General features: G+C 37.3%; 1 protein-coding gene across 3 annotated transcripts in view; it reads right to left on the reverse strand.

The window, feature by feature from the left end:
• Positions 1-20,705, reverse strand: part of atp2c1 (ATPase secretory pathway Ca2+ transporting 1) — a 93,998-nt gene that overhangs the window by 11,006 nt on the left and 62,287 nt on the right. For all 3 annotated transcript variants that reach the window (XM_059945203.1, XM_059945202.1, XM_059945204.1), the window contains 10 exons: positions 20,413-20,488; positions 18,711-18,777; positions 16,452-16,576; positions 16,028-16,125; positions 14,354-14,449; positions 14,125-14,214; positions 12,044-12,148; positions 8,616-8,772; positions 3,856-4,026; positions 1,681-1,778 (listed from right to left, as the gene is read on the reverse strand). In XM_059945203.1, coding sequence (XP_059801186.1) covers positions 1,681-1,778; positions 3,856-4,026; positions 8,616-8,772; positions 12,044-12,148; positions 14,125-14,214; positions 14,354-14,449; positions 16,028-16,125; positions 16,452-16,576; positions 18,711-18,777; positions 20,413-20,488 — 1,083 coding nt within the window. The remainder of the gene's footprint in view (positions 1-1,680; positions 1,779-3,855; positions 4,027-8,615; positions 8,773-12,043; positions 12,149-14,124; positions 14,215-14,353; positions 14,450-16,027; positions 16,126-16,451; positions 16,577-18,710; positions 18,778-20,412; positions 20,489-20,705) is intronic.

Here is a 20,705-nt window from a genome sequence, read left to right on the forward strand (position 1 = left end):
ACTCTCCCCTAATGGTTCCCATTATCATATACCTTATTTACCAGATTTTCTCCCACTGGTAGCCTTTGTGTTCCTGCTTTATCAATCTCCTATGCTTGCATTTTCATGCTACCCCTCCCCCAACTTGGGTCCATCCAGGTCAAGTGAGTGCTACCAAGTATAACTTCTGTAACTGAACTTTCTACAAAGTGACTCAATGTATAAGCAGAACTTCATGGTGACTAACAAAGGCCACATTAGTGTCATAGAACACCAAGTCATAAAACATTACAACACAGGCCCTTCAGCCTATCTAGTAGGTGCAAAGCATTAATGTGCCTAGACCCACTGACCTGCACTTGGGACCATAGCCTTCCAAACCCCTCTCATCCATGTACCTATCCAAATTTCTCTCAAATGTTGAAATTGACCCGCATCCACCACTTGTGCTAGCAGCTTGTTCTCCACCCTTACCACCCCTCTGGGTGAAGTTTTTCCCCTTCAAGTTTCCCTTAAATGTTTTACCTTTCATCCTTAACCCATAACATCTAGATGTAATCTCTCCCAACTTCAGTGGAAAAGCTTACTTGCATTTACCCTATCTATACCCCTCAGTGTTTTGTACACCTTTACCAAATCTCCTCTCAATCTTCTACGTTCCAGGGAATAAAGTCCTAACCTATTCAACCTTTCCCTATAATTTGGGTCCCCAAATCCGAGCAACATCTTTGTAAATTTTCACTGTGCTCTTTCAACCTTATTTATATTTTTCCTGTAAGTAGGTGACCAAAACTGGACAAAATACTCCAAATTCGGCCTCAACAATGTCTTATAAAATTTCAACATAACATCTCAACCCCTGTACTCAATACAGTGACTTATGAAGACTAAAGTGCCAAAAGCTTTATGACCCTATCTACTTTCAAGGAATTATGGATTTTTATTCCTAGATGACTACATTAGTAATGACAAGTTGGACCATCAAATTGTGCTTTACTATTTAAAAAGACAACATTCTATTAGTTCCTCTGGTATTCTGTCAAAGCACAAGTAGCAGTTAGTTACTCCTAAGGTGTTTTTGCATTACTTGCCAAAGTTCAAACATCAAGTAACTTCAGATCTCAGTCAAATTTTGCGATGTTGCATAAAAGTTCTTTACATGCTGCACCTCAGAGAAAAGTACTGTATAACAGAGTTCAAAGCCTTAAGTTGTACATTATAATGGTCTGTTAATGGTTGCTCCCTGGATCTTTTATTTGAGGAAAATGAATTAAATACTTCTAGTTATGAAATGATTCGGTAGAGATGCATTAACCCAATATGTCATACAGAGCTGTGAGTGCTGTGTTTCATTTTGATGAAAGCCTGTTGATCTGAAACGTTCACTTTTTCGTTCTTCACAGACATTAAGAAACCTACTCAAAATTTCACCACTTTTTTACTTTCTAAATATAACTGCTTATTTGTATACTGCAAACAACCTAAACACTACCGTTTGAAATTCATGGATCCAGCCTGGGGACGGATTCTACAGTAATCTGTAAAGATTCTGAAGTGAGTTATCATGAATCTGAACAACCAACACCATTTAGACTACAGCAATATATAGATCTGGTTGTATTGTGAACCTTTAATTCCACAATAAATGTGCCATTGAATCCTCAGTGCATCTCAATTCTCAAACCACACTATGTGATGTACCTTTGGTACTATTTGCGAGAGCTGCTGAACATCCAATGAATCTAGTTCTTCTCCTGAGAGTGTTTGGGATCCCTTGGAATATAAACCCAAGCGGGTGGCTGCATATAAATAAAATATCTTATTAAAAGAGAGTTCGTAACATTTCCAGCATTGAACAGTTTAAGCACTGCACAAATAAAAGTACATTCATCTATGCCATAATTATTCCACATAATTTTATATTTTAATCACAAGATTAAATAAAGACAGCTAAATTCAATAACATTTTCTTTTCACCTATTATTCAACAAACCAAGAGCTTTTTGATATTCTTAAGTTTTTGAATGTTGACCTTCTTTGAAAACCATCTTTAGATTTATACGTGGCCCAGGTGTGCATAAAATTGTCAGGTGTTTTTAAACAACTGTATGAATTAGTATCTTAACTAATTGCTTGTTTTATTAAACATTATACCTTTTCTTTACTTTTACACCCTCCTACATGAACTTCTCCAGTCCCACCACTAACTTCACCCACCGTTTCCAAGCCATTGGAAGTACAAGCAGGAACATAACAATACTGTAAATTTTAGCAATTCAAACTAAACTGAAATGGTTTTATATCAACAAGTACCAGCAACTTAATATATCAACATTATGTGGACAGGATCATGATGTTTTCCCACACAGTACGTACAAATACCCAAGAGGTGTTTTCTCAAAACATTGCTGAGAGGTGTATGAACCTGATCCGGTGATGCAAGAGCTTGCAGAAATTTTCCTAAATTGGGTTGTCTTTGAAGATTTCATGATTGCAGAGGATTTAACATTAATTATTTTCATTTGTATAGGGCTTAATTGTTTTCATCTCTTAACTCTCTTAACTTACTAAGTGGTTCTATGACTTTGCTATTATTTAGCTAAAATAGAGTGAAAATAATCATTATAAAATATCTTTCACCAAGAATGTATAGCTTTCAGTCTTTATAATGCACAGACAACAATTATAGTAAGAAAAGAAAAGCATTGAAATAATGGAATTTTTGGGATCACATTCTGTGCTAAATTTGTCTTCTAACAGATTACCAAGTAGAAGAAAACTCTTAACAATTTGGTACCCTCAAGACGGCAGATTTTCCAGATTATTGTTCACTTTTCTTTGTAGATGTTACATAGAATACCAGGTGAATTTAAAGTGAGTGCAAAGAAAAGGACCAACCCTACTACCACAACCATTCCTGCACCTGCAATGCCAATGAGAGTATAGAGGGAAAACAGAAAAACGTGGCCTTGCTAAGATTACTGGGAGTGGGGGAAATTGAAACAGGTGAGACTAATGCTGTATTATCAGGATTTCTGAACAAAATAGCAAATTATCAGAGTTATACTGTTGACAGATACAATTCCTGTGCTCAAGAAAAAGGCACCAGTAAGAATGAGGGAGTTATAGAACTGAAGTCTGGTCTTCATTACAATGTTTAACAAGCAGCAGCAGGCCCAATACATATACTCCTCCAAAATTAGGAGAAACAAGTTGAAGTTAGAAAACAGATTGTAGAATCTCTGTATCTTTGAACAAACGTATCACATTATCTAGTTTATTTCAATTTCTTTTTCAAGTATCACAGTTCAAGAAAGGATATTGGAGTAGTCCTCCTATTTTAGTTCTCATCATCATAGAACGTAAGCAGAAGTTTTTGATCAAATCAACATTTATTGTGAGTCTTGTGTCAAACTGATTTTTTAAATTTTCAAATTCCCGACTGAAGTGTCTCAAAAATACCATAAAGATGATGGCCACAAGACAGAATTTCCATTACTGCAATTCTTTGGCAAAACAATTCAGAGGAATTCATTCATTTCTTTGTGATCTCTGCATCAAACTACTACTTTAAATGTTGAGGCTAGTGCTTTTATTTTTAGATGCAAAGGACTCAAAGGGTGTTCCTTTTCAGGAAACCATATAAAAGACAACTTTGCAGTATTTACAGAGTAGTTCATTTTGTTTTTCCTTTAACATAATTTTTAATCTTCTGTCAGGCAATCAAAAACATCAATTTCATTTATTTCTCACCACATGTTTACATGAACTTTGGCTCTTCAGATCAGGTCACTGAGCAGCAAATCTCTCAAACAAGGAATACGTATCACTGAGTTAAGTGTAATTTTTTTATATTAATACTGAGCCAGTATTTACCTATGGCAACTGCTGTCTCTTGTGAATCTCCAGTAACCATTTTGATTACAACTCCTGCATTAATCAGTGTAGCGACAGCTTCCTTTACACCAGATTTTGGTGGATCAATCATTCCCACCAGCCCCAGAAACGTGAGTTGTCCGAGTTCCGGTCCAGAGGCTAAAGCAAGTACTGGATGGGAAAAATATCACACATCATTTTGTTATCTGCATTTACATGATACAAAGTTTCAAGAAAAAAATTCTACACACTTCCCATGAACACAATTCTCTCACAAATATACTTGGAATAAAAAATCATTTACATCTACCTCATTTGCACACAGTTGATTTCAAATTTTTAAATGCTACACTAGCCCTTAAACAATAATATGAGTTCATGTAATTATTAAAAGTGCTACTGAAACATTTGTTCCAATATGCTCTTTTAACAATTCCATTCTCCAACAGTTTACCAGCCTTTACCACATTGTCTTTTTTTCAAGACTTTCAAATTACTGTCTTCTAACTAAAATTCTGTTTCATGGGCATCTGATCATTTTTTGCTACTTTGCCTTAGGCAAGTGCATAAGCAGGCTAAGTAACTTCAGGGTCAATAGTCAAAACCAATAAATGAGTCAATAGATAGCTCAAAGTAAATTTATTAAAGTATGCATAACAGACAGACAGACATACTTTATTGATGCCGAGGGAAATTGGGTTTCGTTACAGCCGCGCCAACCAAGAATAGTGTAGAAATATAGCAATATAAAACCATAAATAATTAAATAATAATAAGTTAATCATGCCAAGTGGAAATAAGTCCAGGACCAGCCTATTGGCTCAGGGTGTCTGACACTCCGAGGGAGGAGCTGTAAAGTTTGATGGCCACAGGCAGGAATGACTTCCTATGATGCTCAGTGTTACATCTCAGTGGAATGAGTTTCTGGCTGAATGTACTCCTGTGCCTAACCAGTACATTATGGAGTGGATGGGAGTCATTGTTCAAGATGGCATGCAACTTGGACAGCATCCTCTTTTCAGATACCACCGTCAGAGAGTCCAGTTCCATCCCCACAACATCACTGGCCTTACGAATGGGTTTGTTGATTCTGTTGGTGTCTGCTACCCTCAGCCTGCTGCCCCAGCACACAACAGCAAACATGATAGCACTGGCCACCACAGCCTCGTAGAACATCCTCAGCATCGTCCGGCAGATGCTGAAGGACCTCAGTCTCCTCAGGAAATAGAGACGGGTCTGACCCTTCTTGTAGACAGCTTCAGTGTTCTTTGACCAGTCCAGTTTATTGTCAATTCGTATCCCCAGGTATTTGTAATCCTCCACCATGTCCACACTGACCCCTTGGATGGAAACAGGGGTCACCGGTACATATATAACCTTGAGATTCGTTTTCTTGTAGTCAGCCACAAAACAAAGAAACACATTAGAGCTCATTAAAAAAAACCCACACAACAAGGACTGTTAACCGCAACGTGCAAACAAAAGAACAAGTTGTGCAAACAATAAAACAAAGCGAACAAATACGAACTGCAGAATCCTCTAAAGTTAGTTCACAGCCAGGGAGCCGTCAGCGCTGAGGTGAGTGAAGCCAGTACAGGAGCCCGATGGCTGCAGGATAACAACTGCTCTTGAACGTGGCTGCATGGGACCCGAGACTCCTGGACATCCCGTCTGACAGTAGCAGCGGGGGGTGGGGGGGGGGGGCAGACCCCCTAAACACCTGATCATTTTCCACTCTCATCCTCAACGATTTTAATTTTGCTTGATGCTTCAATCAGTGCAGAGAAATGGAACCAGCCATGGGTTCATCTTCCACCAGCAGGCCTTGACGCAATGTCTATACCAAATGATGGCCATCCTGTTTGTACCTGTATTCTCAAGAGTCTAGTTCGCAGAATCCCCCAGGTTTCACAAAAGCACCCAGGTTGTTTATTCAGTTCAAAAGAACATCCTTAAAAGGGAAATTACAGGTTGCAGACTGCAGCAATCGCAGTTCAAAAGACAACATATATCTACTAAAGTATCTAGTAGTTTTATGAACTGTCTACAAAACATCACCGGTAGTTGCTGGAGCCTTTTTGTCACATTTAGCAACCGGGGTCAAAGAAAACTGACTGATTTTGTCTTAATTTAATGCCAATATCAAGACTAACTTGCTCTTTTAAATGCTATGGCTAATATTGGCTAATTTAGCACAGATTAAGAATCTATCTGAAACATTCCTCAAACCATTGAGTTATTATTTAGAATATGAACAAAAAAAGATAAGAAATACCAAATTGATGCATACTGATCCTTGACAAAAATTGTATCAACATAGATAATTGTGATAAAACAAAAAGGAGGCAAAGAGTGCAGATGCATTGCAAGAAGAAACCACTGATCAACTTTTCATAACATTCTACTCTTTTACAGTACTTCTATGTTGTCAGGCAGAGCCACAGGAGTGTGACTTGTGGTGAGCTAGGGGCAGGTTTCTAATACTTCGGCTGATGATAGAAGGTGAAGTTAAGAAAGTTACTGTCCTCTGAAGCCAGCATCATTTTACACATCATGAAAATGTTGTCCTTGTATCATCATAGAGCCCTCATTTTTACAAGCTCTCCCGTCAAGTCAAGACTAATCCAGGATAGCAAATTATCATAAAAAGTTAGCTCTGAGGAATCATAATGTTTGCCAACATGGCAAATAGTATGTTTCAACCTCAGAGAGTGGCTGGTTGAGGATAGAATTAGTGTAAAAGTACACAGTTGGTGGTAGAGTTGAAAATGATGGCTTTGGGGAAAAAAACTGTCAACAAGGAGAGTGAAAACTCAGAGGCAATGATGTCCGAAGTGGTATTGGAATACTTGATTTGGGTAACATTAGAAGACATATGACTACTGATCTCCAATGTTTGAAATCTTTAAGACAAGGTTTATGAACTGTTGGAGAGCAAGCAGAATGTTAGCTCAGGAAAACAGTTCAAGGAAATGCTTAGTATTGTTTAAAAAAAATGCAGTAGCTTATTATGCTTTTTTTTAAAAAAAGAAAGGGCTAATTATCAAATTTGACAGAACAATGAGCTCAATAATTAGTATAGCTACCTATTTTATAACAGACCGGTAAATGGAAGTTATTGTCCTTTACACTGGAACTTTTGATAAAAAAAAATCAAAAGTTAGAAGATGAAAAAAGGACATTCAACTAAATTTGTCATTTAGTATGTAGTTTAAGAGGCAAACCATCAGATCAAGACAATGCCATCAATAGTTTTGGAAAACTATTAGTTTCTTGTATCATAAAAATTATGTGAATGCTGAGAAGCTCCATATCTAACAAGTTCAGCAATTTAATTGTAGAAGTATTTTGGATAGATAGTGTGGTCACTATAAAGATTTTGGTTCAATTTATCCCTTTAAAATGAGGCACAAATTAAAAGTGTAAATTTTGATTTCCACACTGGACTTTGTTAACCATGCATTTCAACACACAGAGCATGACTATTAGCACAATTTTTTATGCAAAGTTTTGCTGGTGACAAAAATAATGAGAAATGCTAGGAGATGATCTGCAGTTCCCTGCTATTAGAATTAATTTTGGTACATTGGTGGTTTCGGACCTTAGGCAAATGGAGTACGTGTCAGAAAATTTGTACTCTTGGTTTACTCAGTAAGGCTACATCCACACTAGACTGGATAATTTTGAAAATGCCAGTTTCGAGTAAAATCGATAGGCGTCCACACTGCGTTTTTGGAAATATCTCTATCCACACTAAAACGGAGATTTCGGCGAATCTCCTCCTCCTGCGCATGCGCAGGACACATCTACCGAAAACAAGTGACATGTCTGGCGTCGAATCTCGCCGTAAAAGTGCATGTTTGTGTAGTCACAGACTAGAAAAACTTAAAACGACAGAAAGCTGTTCGCTCGCACGCAGGAGAACTTAAAACTTAAAAAAAAGCGTACGGCGGCAACCGACAGGGAGTTCAATGACAGATTGACCCGGCTGATGACGAACATTGAAAAACTGACTAACTCTGTTGCATTAATAAAGCACCTTGTTAAATGTATAAAACATGTCTGCATCAGTGTTATCTTGTGTTTGTATACAATGTTACATTAGGCTGTTACACATCTATTGTCAGAGAAGTACTTGCATAAATAGGTAAACAACCTTCATACGAGCAAGGACAGAAAACAGGGCAAAGTGAGTACAGTATACTTATTTATTCAGTAAGTTATGGGTCAAAGTATTTGGTGAGTACACTTCTAACTCCTCTGGCTTCAGTTTCTTTGATGTCTGTTCTGAAATTGTTAGGATGCGTTCAAGAAAACAATGAAATAGCGCGCTGCCGTCTGATAGCATTTTCAGAAGTCTCTGGTTACGGTGTCCACACTGATCTGCCCGAGCAGCGTTTTCAAACATAACCCACCCTGGAAAGCGTTTCTGAAAAACTCTTTTTTCAGGGGACGAAAACGGCATTTTAGTGTGGATGGAGTGTAAAAACGAAGAGAAAAAGCTTTGGTTACGGATTTATCCGGCGTAGTGTGGATGTAGCCTAAGTCTTACTTATATTTAAATTAATTCCTATTGCCTGGAGGAAATTAGTAGCAAAGTAGCAAAGCTACTTAAGCAATTTAATGTGGAAAAAAAAATGTCTGTAATCTGTAATAAATGAATGTAAAAGGGATTGCATATCGACATACATATTCGTGTCTGTAAGTATTCAGAACACTACTTCCTTTCATCCTTCAGGGAAACAAAAACCTTGCATTACCTCGGAGTCCAGCAGTACCCATGTAAGTTTCTTCCTGCTGATACAACTCCTTTTGTTGCTGGGTGAGCGGCAGAATTTGCGAGTGGCTACTGTAGCTAGAGCAAAATCGAATTACTTGTTCGTAAGCTCCTTTCATAAAATAAATTTCTGCTTTATCCTATGGGGAAAGAAATGTGAATGAACTGTTATGACATTTATTAAATAACTGTAGCAACCTGCTTTACCAACTTGGTTACTTCTTTTAATTATTCCCAAAGGGAATCGACTACCTTTGACATCAGCACAAGTTAAAAATTAGATCAAGCCAATTAGAACCATTGAACATTACTGCACAGAAACAGGCTTTCTGGCCCTTCTTGGCTGTGCCAAACCATTTTTCTGCCTAGTCCCACTGACCTGCACCTGGACCATATCCCTCCATACAGCTCTCATCCACTTACCTGTCCAAATCTTTCTTAAATGTTAAAAGTGAGCCCGCATTTACCACTTCATCTGGCAGCTCATTCCACACTCCCACCACTCTCTGTGTGAAGAAGCCCCCCCCAATGTTCCCTTTAAACTTTTCCCCCTTAACCCATGTCCTCTGGTTTTTTTTCTCCACTAGCCTCAGTGGAAAAAGCCTGCTTGCATTCACTCTATCTATACCCATCATAATTTTATATACCTCTATCAAATCTCCAGGGAATAAAGACCTAACCTATTCAACCTTTCTCTGTAACTCAGTTTCTCAAGTCCTGGCAATATCCTTGTAAACCTTCTCTGCACTCTTTCAACTTTTTTAATATCCTTCCTGTAATTCAGTGATCAAAACTGCACACAATACTCCAAATTCGGCCTCACCAATGCCTTTTACAACCTCACCATAACATTCCAACTCTTATACTCAATACTTTGATTTATAAAGGCCAATGTACCAAAAGCTCTTTTTACTACCTTATCTACCCGCGACACCACTTTTAGGGAATTTTGTATCTGTATTCCTAGATCACTGTTCTATTGCACTCCTCAGTGCCCTACCATTTACCTTGTATGTGCTACCTTAGTTTTTCCTTCCAAAGTGCAATACCTCACACTTGTCTGTATTAAACTCCATCTGCCATTTTTCAGCCCATTTTTCCAGCTGGTCCAAATCCCTCTGCAAGCTTTGAAAACCTTCCTCATTGTCTACTACAGCTCCAATCTTTGTATCAGCAGCAAATTTGCTGATCCAATTTACCACATTAAATATATATGAATGAATGTAACTGAGTATTTTAGAAAAGGTGACCAAGAGAACGGACAAGGGCAGGGTAATAAACATTGTCTACCTTGAATTTAGCAAGGCTTTTAACAAAGTCCTACTGTTCTGGAAGTTGAGACTGTATTGGATTCAGGGTGAGTTGGAGAATTGTTTTTCAGTTTGTAGACTTATGATCAGTAGTGTGCCACAGGAATCGGTGTTGGCTCCACTGTTTGTTATTTATATTAACAATCTGGATGGGAATGTACAAGACAGGATTTGTAAGTTTGCAGACTAACAGCAAAATTCGTGGTGAGGAAGGTTATCAAAGGTTTCAACAGGATTTAGATCAACTGGACAGCAGGCAAAGGAACAGCAGATGTTATTTAACTCAAACTAGTGTGAAGTGATGCATTCTGGGATGTAAACCAAAGCAAGACATACACAGCGAATGCCAAGGCATCTTGGAGAGTGGTTGAATATGGAAAGCTGGTAGATGAGGTGGTAAAGAAGGCATTTAATATACTTACGTTCATCAGAATACATGAGTTGGAATGTCATGTTACAGCTGTACAAGAGATTGGTGAGACTGCACCTGGAATACTGTGTGCAGTTCTACGCATCATAATATGGGATTCAGCCAGATGGGGTGCAGAAATGTTTGCAAGATTGAAAGGACTGAGTTAACAAGGAGAGATTGGAAAGGCTGGGACTATTTTCCCTGGAGTGGATTTGGACTGATGAGGAATTATAACCAAAATGGGAATCTAATACAAGAGAATATAGGTTGAAGGTGAGAGGGAAAATAATTAAAGTGGATTTGAAGAGCAAATTTTAAATAGAGATGGTGATTGGGTATAGAGGAAGTGCTAAAGGTTGGTAGAATTACAATGTCTAAACAACATTTGAACTTGAATATTAAAGGTAAAGAGGAATCTAGGCAAATGGGTCTAGTTCAGTTTGGCCAGCGAGGGCCGAAAGTCCTGCTTCCATAGTCCACAGCTCTAATTTGAAACAGTCCTCAGGGATATGAAAGTTACATCCCTAACAAATTAAAAAAAAAATCACACTGACTCAGACTTCAAGGGTTCTACATTAACTGCAAAAGGCACTAACCTGAAAGAGAAATCATAAAAACTGAACAAGCCTTGCTACTCAATTTTGATTTTAAAATTTGATCTAAATTGTAATTGTCTTCAAGACCAGTAACAAAAAGAAAGTTTTGACCAATCCAAGAACAGAAAGCTAATCTTTAGCGAAATCTACTGCCCAAGAAAATTATTCAGTCTTAGTTTTGTCCAAATCTACTTGATTGACAAAATAGTTTTCTATGGACCCAGGTATAAATGACATTCAGCTACATGAGCAGACACTAATAGCCAAGTAGATCTCCATTATTTCATTTTTTTTTTTTAAAATGCACACCTTGCTGGATTATCACACAAGCAAATTATTTGATTTACTTCCAAACTTCCCCAAGTTGGGGAAGAATAGACAATCCTGGTCTGAAGTGAAGATCCAAATCAAATATATTCCTTTCTTTCAAATATGCTCAAAACTCACATCACAATCCAATGATACTTTCAGAATTCTTTTCATAGAGAATTATATGGCATTGTCATCTAAATTATGAAATAAACAGCACATCAATGGTGTCCATTAGAGACATTCGGAGTCCCTTGTTCAAAGCAGAAAAAGCTGGCCATCTCACAACCTACCCATCAACCCTCTCAGACACCTCCTGCCCCATCTGTAGTTGTTTCCTCAGAAACTACAAAACTGTTGAGAAACTCAGTCACTCTAGATCTCGACGGTCTGTCTAAGAAGGTGCCAGCGTCAATGAGAAAGGTCTTTGCGACATTCAGAGGCTGTGAAAGAAGTTATGCAAGTGACAATCCTAGAACATCTGCAGAAACAAATTGCAAACTACAGTATTAGAATAAATACTACTGTATGTGATTATTAAAATTTTTGAAGTGTAAGAGCAATAATTTTTTTGTGGAGGGGACAAAGCAAGATTGATAGCTACACAAATTATACATCCTAAAATCATGTGATCGATGCAGAAAGTTGATCTATAAAACAGAGCAAGCAACACACATATCTGCAGAATCCCGTGTTTATGACATAGTAATAATGTCTCCGTGTTCAGAAGGCTGATCCTTTAATCCAGAGGGCATTCAAATTATTAAACCAGAATATACCTAACCTGCTGAGTTCTGTGCACACACTTAACAGCCATCCACTTCTGCTCAGAGGTAAATGGATATTCAGCTCGCCTTATATAATCCTGCTGGAGACTATCTAGTCCCATCTTGGTTGGGGAGGGAGTAGAGAGTAAAAGGGGAAACAGAACATTAATCACTTGGAAGCTTTTCTCAAGGTGTATAACAATGTTTTCCCATATATGCTAGTGAACTTGCATTACAATGGACAGACAGTTTTAAATGAACAAGTTATTAATATTAGCATAATGACAAGGAGTACCAAAGAGCTACTAAATCAAATTCACAGATAAATTAAAATATTTGGCATAAAAATAAACCATATTTTTAAGCATTTTCATTGAGAAGTTATGCTTATTTGTCAGGTCATAAAGGATTAAATCTTGAAATTCAGCAGCGAAAGCAGCAATTCTGTTCATGCTTAAAATGGCTCTTTAACAGAAATTATAATTGCCAGGAGTCCAGTTAAAAATTTCTGCTTCAGGAATTTATCCAAGTTTCTTCTGTATATCACAAGTGAATACACTTCCAGCATCCTTTTGATTGACAATGTCAGATAAAAGAGAGATCAATTGTTTCTTTTGGCAATCGCTTAAATGTGTTTCATCGCATTTCTATAAATGTTTGTATTTGACATAGCTGATCTATCAAAGCCAGAGGATTAAACTAAAATCTCTGTTTGCAACTGTCTGAGTAGTCACTATAATTGTGCACAGTTTCATTACAAAGCAAGATTGTGTCCTGGTCATTTCCACATACCCCACAAGTGAATAGCCAAACTAAACTCATCATCAAAGCATACAACATCCAAAGCAATCTTTATTTCCAATCTACTCTAATTCCATTTTCCCATAATAGGTCCATATCTTTTTATGCCTTGGCTAATGAGTGCCTCTTAAACACAATTACAGCTGATTTCACCTCCTTCTTCAGTGCTAATTCCAGATATTAGCCACTGTGAAAATAAAATTTCCCCTCAAATTACCTTTAAAACTCCTTCCCCCTATATTAATCCATACCCTGTTGTTTTGATACTCTTACCATAGCAAAAAGATTCTCAATATCCAATTTATTTATGCCCTTTCAAATTCAATCTCGTTTAAGTCACCCCTTAGCTTCCTGCATTTGAGGGAAAAGAAATCCAGTCTATCTGTACTCTCCTTATAACTGGAGTCCTTCAATCTAGGCAACATCTGTGTGAATTCCCTCTGTACTCTTTCCAGCTCAATCACAGTGTGTACTAAGTGGCACACAATACTCCAAGAGCAGTCTAACCAATGTTTTATAGCGTTGTAATATAACATCCCACTTTTATATTTTTACCTTGTCTTTGGGGACAAGCATGGAAGCAAGCACTTTCTTCACTGCCCTATACACTTGTATTCTCATGTTCAGGAAACTATAGAAGCTATAATACCTGGTTAATAAGAGTTAATGAGCATCGACTATACATGTTCTACACCTATCTGACTTCCTTAAATGCATCATGTTGCACTTGTTGGGATACTTTCCATTGGTAAACTCTCCATCCACAACTGCACAACACCAGCTGTTAGTCAGAATGAAACATCATAAAATAAAGCTACTAGGATCATAGGTTAATGGGTTTTAAAAATTCTATACCAGTCAGGTTTCATCTCATTAAATTTGTGTATGGGCTTTATAACTTTTAAAAAATCAAGTTCTACTGAAACTTGACAAACTATTTTTGATGTTTTCAGTGAACCAGCCTCCTCCTAACCCAAATAGCATAACCACTATCCTCTTATCAAGATAATATACAATTTCCAAAGTTCACATAGTCTGGTCATAAAAATAAATTGAGCTTGCCTATTTCTCGGAAACAGCACTTAAGAGTTCAAAAATCCTTCACTGGAATTTCTGGGACAAAAAGATTAATCATTTCAGCGATATTTCCTAAATATTTTATGTCAAACCAGAATACAGCATTCTAGGCATACCTTCATTGAAACATGTTAAAAGTTAAGGAAATGTATCATTATCCAGTAACAATGCATGAACTTTGTCTACAAATATTGAGCCAGATGATTTCTCACATATTCACCTTCATTGCCAGTGCAATCAAAGCTCCCTCAGTAGGTTGCCCCATTAATGCATCATTTCGAATAACAGCATCATTACATACACAGCCAGCCTAGATAAATATAAAAAGGTGCAGATGTAATCATGTGGCAAGTATTTTCACAATAAAATAAATGGAAAATTAATTTAAAACTGTCTAATGATACAAATTATGCAGGTTATTTGTTTTACAGATGCATCAACAACCATACCTCCACAATTCTGCTTATCGGTGACTTGGAAAAGCCATGAATTATTTCACCATCCATTACTACTTCTCCATTCCTATTGTAGCCAACACCAGTAATCTGCATGATAAACAGAACAATGTCCAAAGTAAATTTATTTTCCAAGTACATATATATCACCATATATAGTGGATTCCAGTTAATTGATACACATTAGGACCAGAGTACATTTTGGCCCAGTTAAGAGACTGCTCAAGACCCTGTTTCACAGAAATAGTTAAAAGGTATAAAATGACAAACTACTATTTAACTGAGCAACAAATTAAGTATTTCAATTCAGAACAAATTAGAAACATCTGCTAGATTCCCACCCAATCATCCTTGCTATCCACAATGCCACCAATTAGACAGAATGAAATATCATTAATATTACTACCATACAATAATATTGTATTTGTTCTTAATAGTTATCACTAGAATAACGGACTGGCACCGTACATATAATACTTTCAATAATTGCATCCTCCAAATCATCACTTTCATTCTAACATTCAAGACGATTGTCAATACCTTCAAATTCTTCGTAGTTGCTAACATACTGAAGTAGTGAAATTGTTTCATTTTCACTCCCTGCCATTTCTGGAATCTCCAAACCTCAATACACAAATACATGCAACTGACACTATTTAAAAATTGTTTTCTCTAAGCACAGTGTAGTGCCACAACAAGTATATATGACTGACACCAGTTAGAAACTATTCAGCAACAGTTTCTTGTCCCAAATAAAAGAGGGGAATCCTGGCTATTTTCTCAATTAGTTTTTGTCCCAAGTAAGCAGATGCCCTAATTAACTGATGGCTCAATTAACCAGAGTCCACTGTACTACACCCAAATTGCTGGAGCTCAGCAGGTCAGGCAACATCTGTGGAACAGAGTAAACAGTTGACATTCCAAGCCAAAACCTGCATCAGGATGGACTACCCTGGGATTCATTTTCTTGCACATTCACAGCAGAACAAATAAATACAAAAGAATCAGTGAAAAACTACACACAAAGACTGGTAAACAATCCGTGTAAAATAAGACTAACTATGCAAATACAAAAATTATATACATAAAAAAATAATACTGAGAATGGTGTGAACTTCAACTCATGGTTAAAAAGAAAATGGATTAAAGAAAATAAAACAAAATCAAACAGATTAAGGGGTTAATGGGTAGGAGGGTAGGAGAATTGGACTGAAATAAAAGATAAGCTATGATTAAAGAGTAGTGCAGATCGAATGTGCTGAATGGCTTATGATATTACTGTACATCAGAAAGTGCAAGCTTTAAAAAATCTCATAAAATGCTGCAAGAGAAACAAGAACAATGAATGTTAGAGACAGGGCACTGTAAATTAGCTTAAGTTACAGATCCTCCGTCTTGAAGGACTCTGTTTAGAATTCAACTCCAAAAACTGCACCATTCACTTTAAGTGACTCTTGCTCATTAGTGCTTGAATATTAAAGTAACAGTCTCAAAACGTATCAATTTTTGTTTTACATTGCAACTAAAAATGACTATCTCCTAAAGACGTGAAAGAACAAGTCAGTAAGACTAATACCAAATGTATATGGCACCACTTGGCATTTTAAAATAAACTATGCTCATCACTTCAATTACAACTTCAAGCAAAAATGATGAAATAATTTTTACCTCAGCATGTTGCCCATCTGATGTATAAATGTGAGTCACTGTCATTTCATTCTTTGTTAATGTCCCAGTTTTATCAGAGCATATTACATTACAACAGCCTAGAATGGAAATATGACAACCGAAATTCAGCAAAAACAATGCTTCAATAGCAATGACCTTTTTAGCAAACAGCCGAGTCACTTTGCTGTGGTGATTTACAGCTAATAAATTGAATTCAATTTTTCACTTGTTGCTGATAATGCATGCAATCATTACACATTGCTAAATGCCTCTGAACAGAGTCTGTTTAGAGTCAGCACAATTAAATTTGCAATTCACTTGCTATTTATATTCAAACTTCTAACTTGTAAAATGGTGCAATGAATGTAAGTCAGTGAAAATGACAACATTTTCTCTGCTCATGTTTAATAGAATTAATTTTTACCAAGAGTTTCCACAATTGGGAGCTTCTTCACAATTGCTCTCTTCTTTACCATTCTCATTACGCCAAGAGCCAATGTTACAGTCACAACAATTGGCAAGCCCTCTGGAATGGCAGCAACAGCCAAGCTGAAACAAACAAAGGAAAATAGTTACAGAAAACCTCCGTCATTTGCTTTGAGTACAATATACACACAAAGTAGACATTAAGCTTGCACTGTGCATTGGCTACATACAGAATGAAATCTTGCTTAGCTTAATAATCTTCAAAAAAGAGTATTAAAATGACAATTTCTGCGTAAAAAGGTATTTTCTAATTTCTAATCTTTTCTAAACACCTGAGAATAGTCTAATAGTTCGCAGTGCCGGATGCCTGGTAAAACTTCTTTGAAGAATTGACTAGATAGAAACTGAAAGAACAGTAGTTTCTGATAACTTGTTTTCCTGCTTCCCTGTTCTTTCTCACTGAAAGATGAATTTCACATTAGTATATATTTTATCCCCATGTTGGGATTGCCTAGCTAATGGACAGCTCGTTATATAACAGATTGTTTAGCAGACTAGCAAGATGGATGGGTTGATTTGCTGGCTGCTGCAGGATTGCAGGTATTTTCTGCCAGAGGGCTTGATGCTCAACCCAGCACAAATAGGAAGCACACAAGGAGCCGGCTGGATTCTAACTCGGGATCATTTGCCTCAAAGTCCGATGCTGATGCACTACATCACTGGCCAGTTCACATGTACATTGAAACATCAAAAAAAAACAATGAAATACATTGCCTTTACGTCAATCACCAAACACGGCCAAAAGAAACAGCCAGATTCCTGTTACTGTTTGTAAGTTTATGCATTCTCCCCGTGATGGCATGGGTTTCCTCTGGGTGCTACAGTTTCCTCCCACAGTCCAAAGACATACTGGTTGGTAGGTTAATTGGTCATTGTAAATTGTCCCAAGTTTAGGCTAGGGTTAAATCTGGGGTTGCTGGGCAACACAGCTTGAAGGGCCTATTCTGCGCTGTATCTCAATAAATAGCTAAATAAATACACTGGGGACAGCCCATAAATGTCACTGTGCCTCTGGTGCCAACGTAGCATATCCACAACTTATTAATCTTAGCCAGTACATCTTTTGGAATGTGTGCGGAAACCGAAGCATCCAAAGAAAGAACAATACGGTCATGGGGTGAATGTACAAACTCCTTACAGACAGCAGTGGAATTGAACACATTTTTCCAATCACCGGTGCAGTGAAGCATTAACCGAACCACTGCACTACTATGCTGAAGTGGAAGATGGAGTTTAATCTGGAAAAGTGTAAAATGATACATCCTGAAAGATCAAACTTGAAGGTGGAGAACAAGATTAATGACAGGATTCTTAGGAGTATGGAGGAACAAGAAGAATCTTGGAGTCAAAGTTCAAAGATCCCTCAAAATTGCCACACAAGTTGACAGGATGGTTAAGAAGGCATATGCTACGGTGGTCTTTATTAGTAGGGAGATTGAGTTCAAGAGCCACGAGGTAATGTTGCAGCTCTGTAAATCTCTGGCTAGACCACACTTGGAATACTGAGTTTCGTTGTAGTCACTTCATTATAGGAAGTATGTAGACATTTAGAGAGGATACAGAGATTTACCAGGATGCCACCTGGATTAGAAAACATATCTTATGAGGAAAGGTTGAATGAGCCAGTGAATTTTGCAGACAAAGCCTAGACATAGAAACATGAAACACAGCAGTGACAACACCCAAAATTTCAGGAACTTCACTAATTATGTTAGAATGAGTATCCATTGTTGTAATAGGAAACTGTATTTGTTGTTAGACCTGTGGATAATCATTTTATTTTGTAACCTGTTGCTTAATTATGTCTATTTACACCACCATTCTTTTATCAAAATGTTGTTTTACTGGCAATCTTGTCAACTGAGAATCTAAAAACTCTACCAAATTCACACTCAGGTAGATCAGCTTTGACCAGTCTGCTGCACACCAGTTTTTTTTAATAAATTGCTTGTTATTTTGAACATCAACTCTGTATGACTTTTCAGTTTGTTTCTACAGGGATATTTAAGTGACTCTTAGATAGGCATGTGGGTGTAAGAAAAATGATGGGTTATGAGCTGTGTAGGAGGGAAGGTTTAGATTGATCATGGAGTAGGTTTATCCAGGTCAACACAACATCATGAGCCAAAGGACTTGTATTGTGCTGTACTGCTCCATTGTCTATGTTCTATTCTTTCAAAATATAACATTAACTCACCTCACACCAATAGTGAACATATCCAGAATGTGCTTTCCCTGCAACCAACCAACCAGCATGATAACACCTGTAACAATAGAAATAATATTTACAATCATGCAAAATTGCATTATTTGAAAAACTGTAAACTCTAATTCCATTATTTCTCTTTGACATTGGGACCAATATAAGCTCACAAAGAAATCCCATTTCCCCTGTAATCTAATATCCTTACAATCGTATCACCTACTTACAGTAAGGACAATTTACAGTGGCCAACTAATCTATAGACCTGTACATGTTTAGGATGTAGGGGGATAATTGGAGCCCCTGAAGGAAACCTACACAATCAGAGGTAGAATGTATCTGATAAGCAGGTCAACTATGTGCGCCAAAATTAAGACTATAAGATATAGGAACAGAATTAGGCCATTTGGTACATTAAGTCTGCTCCATCATCTCATCATGACTGATCAATTTTCCCTCTCAGCCCCAACCTCCTACCTGCTCCCCGTATTCCTTCATGCCCTAACCAATCAAGAATCTATCAACCTCTGCCATAAATATTCATAAAGACTTGGCCTCCACAGCTGCCTGTAATAACAAATTCCATAGGTTCACCACTCTCTGGCTGAAGGTCCACTTTTTTTTCCCATTCTAAAAGGATGCTCCTGTATTCTGAGGCTGTCCCCTCTGGTCCTAGACTCTCCCACCATAGGACATTTCCTCTCCACATCCACTCTATCAAGGCCTTTCACCATTCGATGGGTTTCAATGAGGTCACCCCTCATTCTTTTGTATTCTAGTGAATATAGGCATCAAACATTTTTCATATGACAAGCCACTGAATCCTGGAATTATTTTCGTGAAACTCCTTTGAACCTGCTCCAGTTTCAGCACATCCCTTCTAAGATAAGGGGACCATAACTGCTCACAATACTCCAAGTGAGGCCTCAACAGTGCTTTATAAAGCTTCAACATAACATCCATATATTCCAGTCCTCTTGAAATGAAGGCGAACATCGCATTTGCCTTCTTCAACACAGACTCAATCTGCAAATTAATGTTTAGGGAATCCTGCACAAGGACTCCCAAGTCCCTTTGCACTTCAGATTTCTGAACTTTCTCTCCATTTAGAAAACAGTCTACTCTTTTATTTCTTAAGAATATTTGTAATATAATATCAATTTTAATGAATTTTTGGAAAATTAAACACCCATTTGAAATGACACATAATTTGCTTGTTAGAATAATCTACATGCCAACATATTTCAATAGTGTTTTTCACGACAGCGTCCAACTTAATGTGCTGTGAACATTAGAAGGCAAAATAATGAATGCAGCTAACTCACTGTCTTGGTACAACGGCCAATATAATGAAAGATCCCACCCACCACAGACAATGAGAAATGTACCCCTTCTGACTGGGCAGAAGATGCAGAAGCAAGAAAGCAAGCACCACCAGGATCATATCCTGCTATTATAAGACTGTCAGACAGTCCCATAGTACAATAATATGGACTGTTGACCTCACAGTCTACTTCGTTATGACCTTGAATCTTATTTTCCGCCCTCTCTGCATTTTCTCTGTACCACTATTTTTAAATTCCTATTGTTTCTCCTTACACTGCTCAATGCACTGTTGTAATGAAATGATCTACATGAAGTTTCGGTAACTCAATTACATTCTCAAATAGTTAATATCCAAAATTATTTCTCTTACCAATAATACCAAAGGAATACAATGAAAGCTGTTTTCCTAGCAGATCCATACTTTTCTGTAATGGTGTTTTTGGGGCCTGAAAAACATGAAAGCAAATTGGAAGTGCAAACTAAGTAGATTCTTTGAAATATCATATATCCATTTGACAGTACAATGAGCATCTAATTTATAATGATCAGCCTTCCTATTTCCCTCTTTAAATTCCTACCTTTTATTCCTCCCCAATGTGACAGCAATAATTTATTTCTAACACTGATGGGACATCATTACCATATTAGTGATTGTTTCACACC

Source organism: Hypanus sabinus, chromosome 20, assembly GCF_030144855.1.
Source record: "Hypanus sabinus isolate sHypSab1 chromosome 20, sHypSab1.hap1, whole genome shotgun sequence".
Taxonomy (NCBI): Eukaryota; Metazoa; Chordata; class Chondrichthyes; order Myliobatiformes; family Dasyatidae; genus Hypanus; species Hypanus sabinus.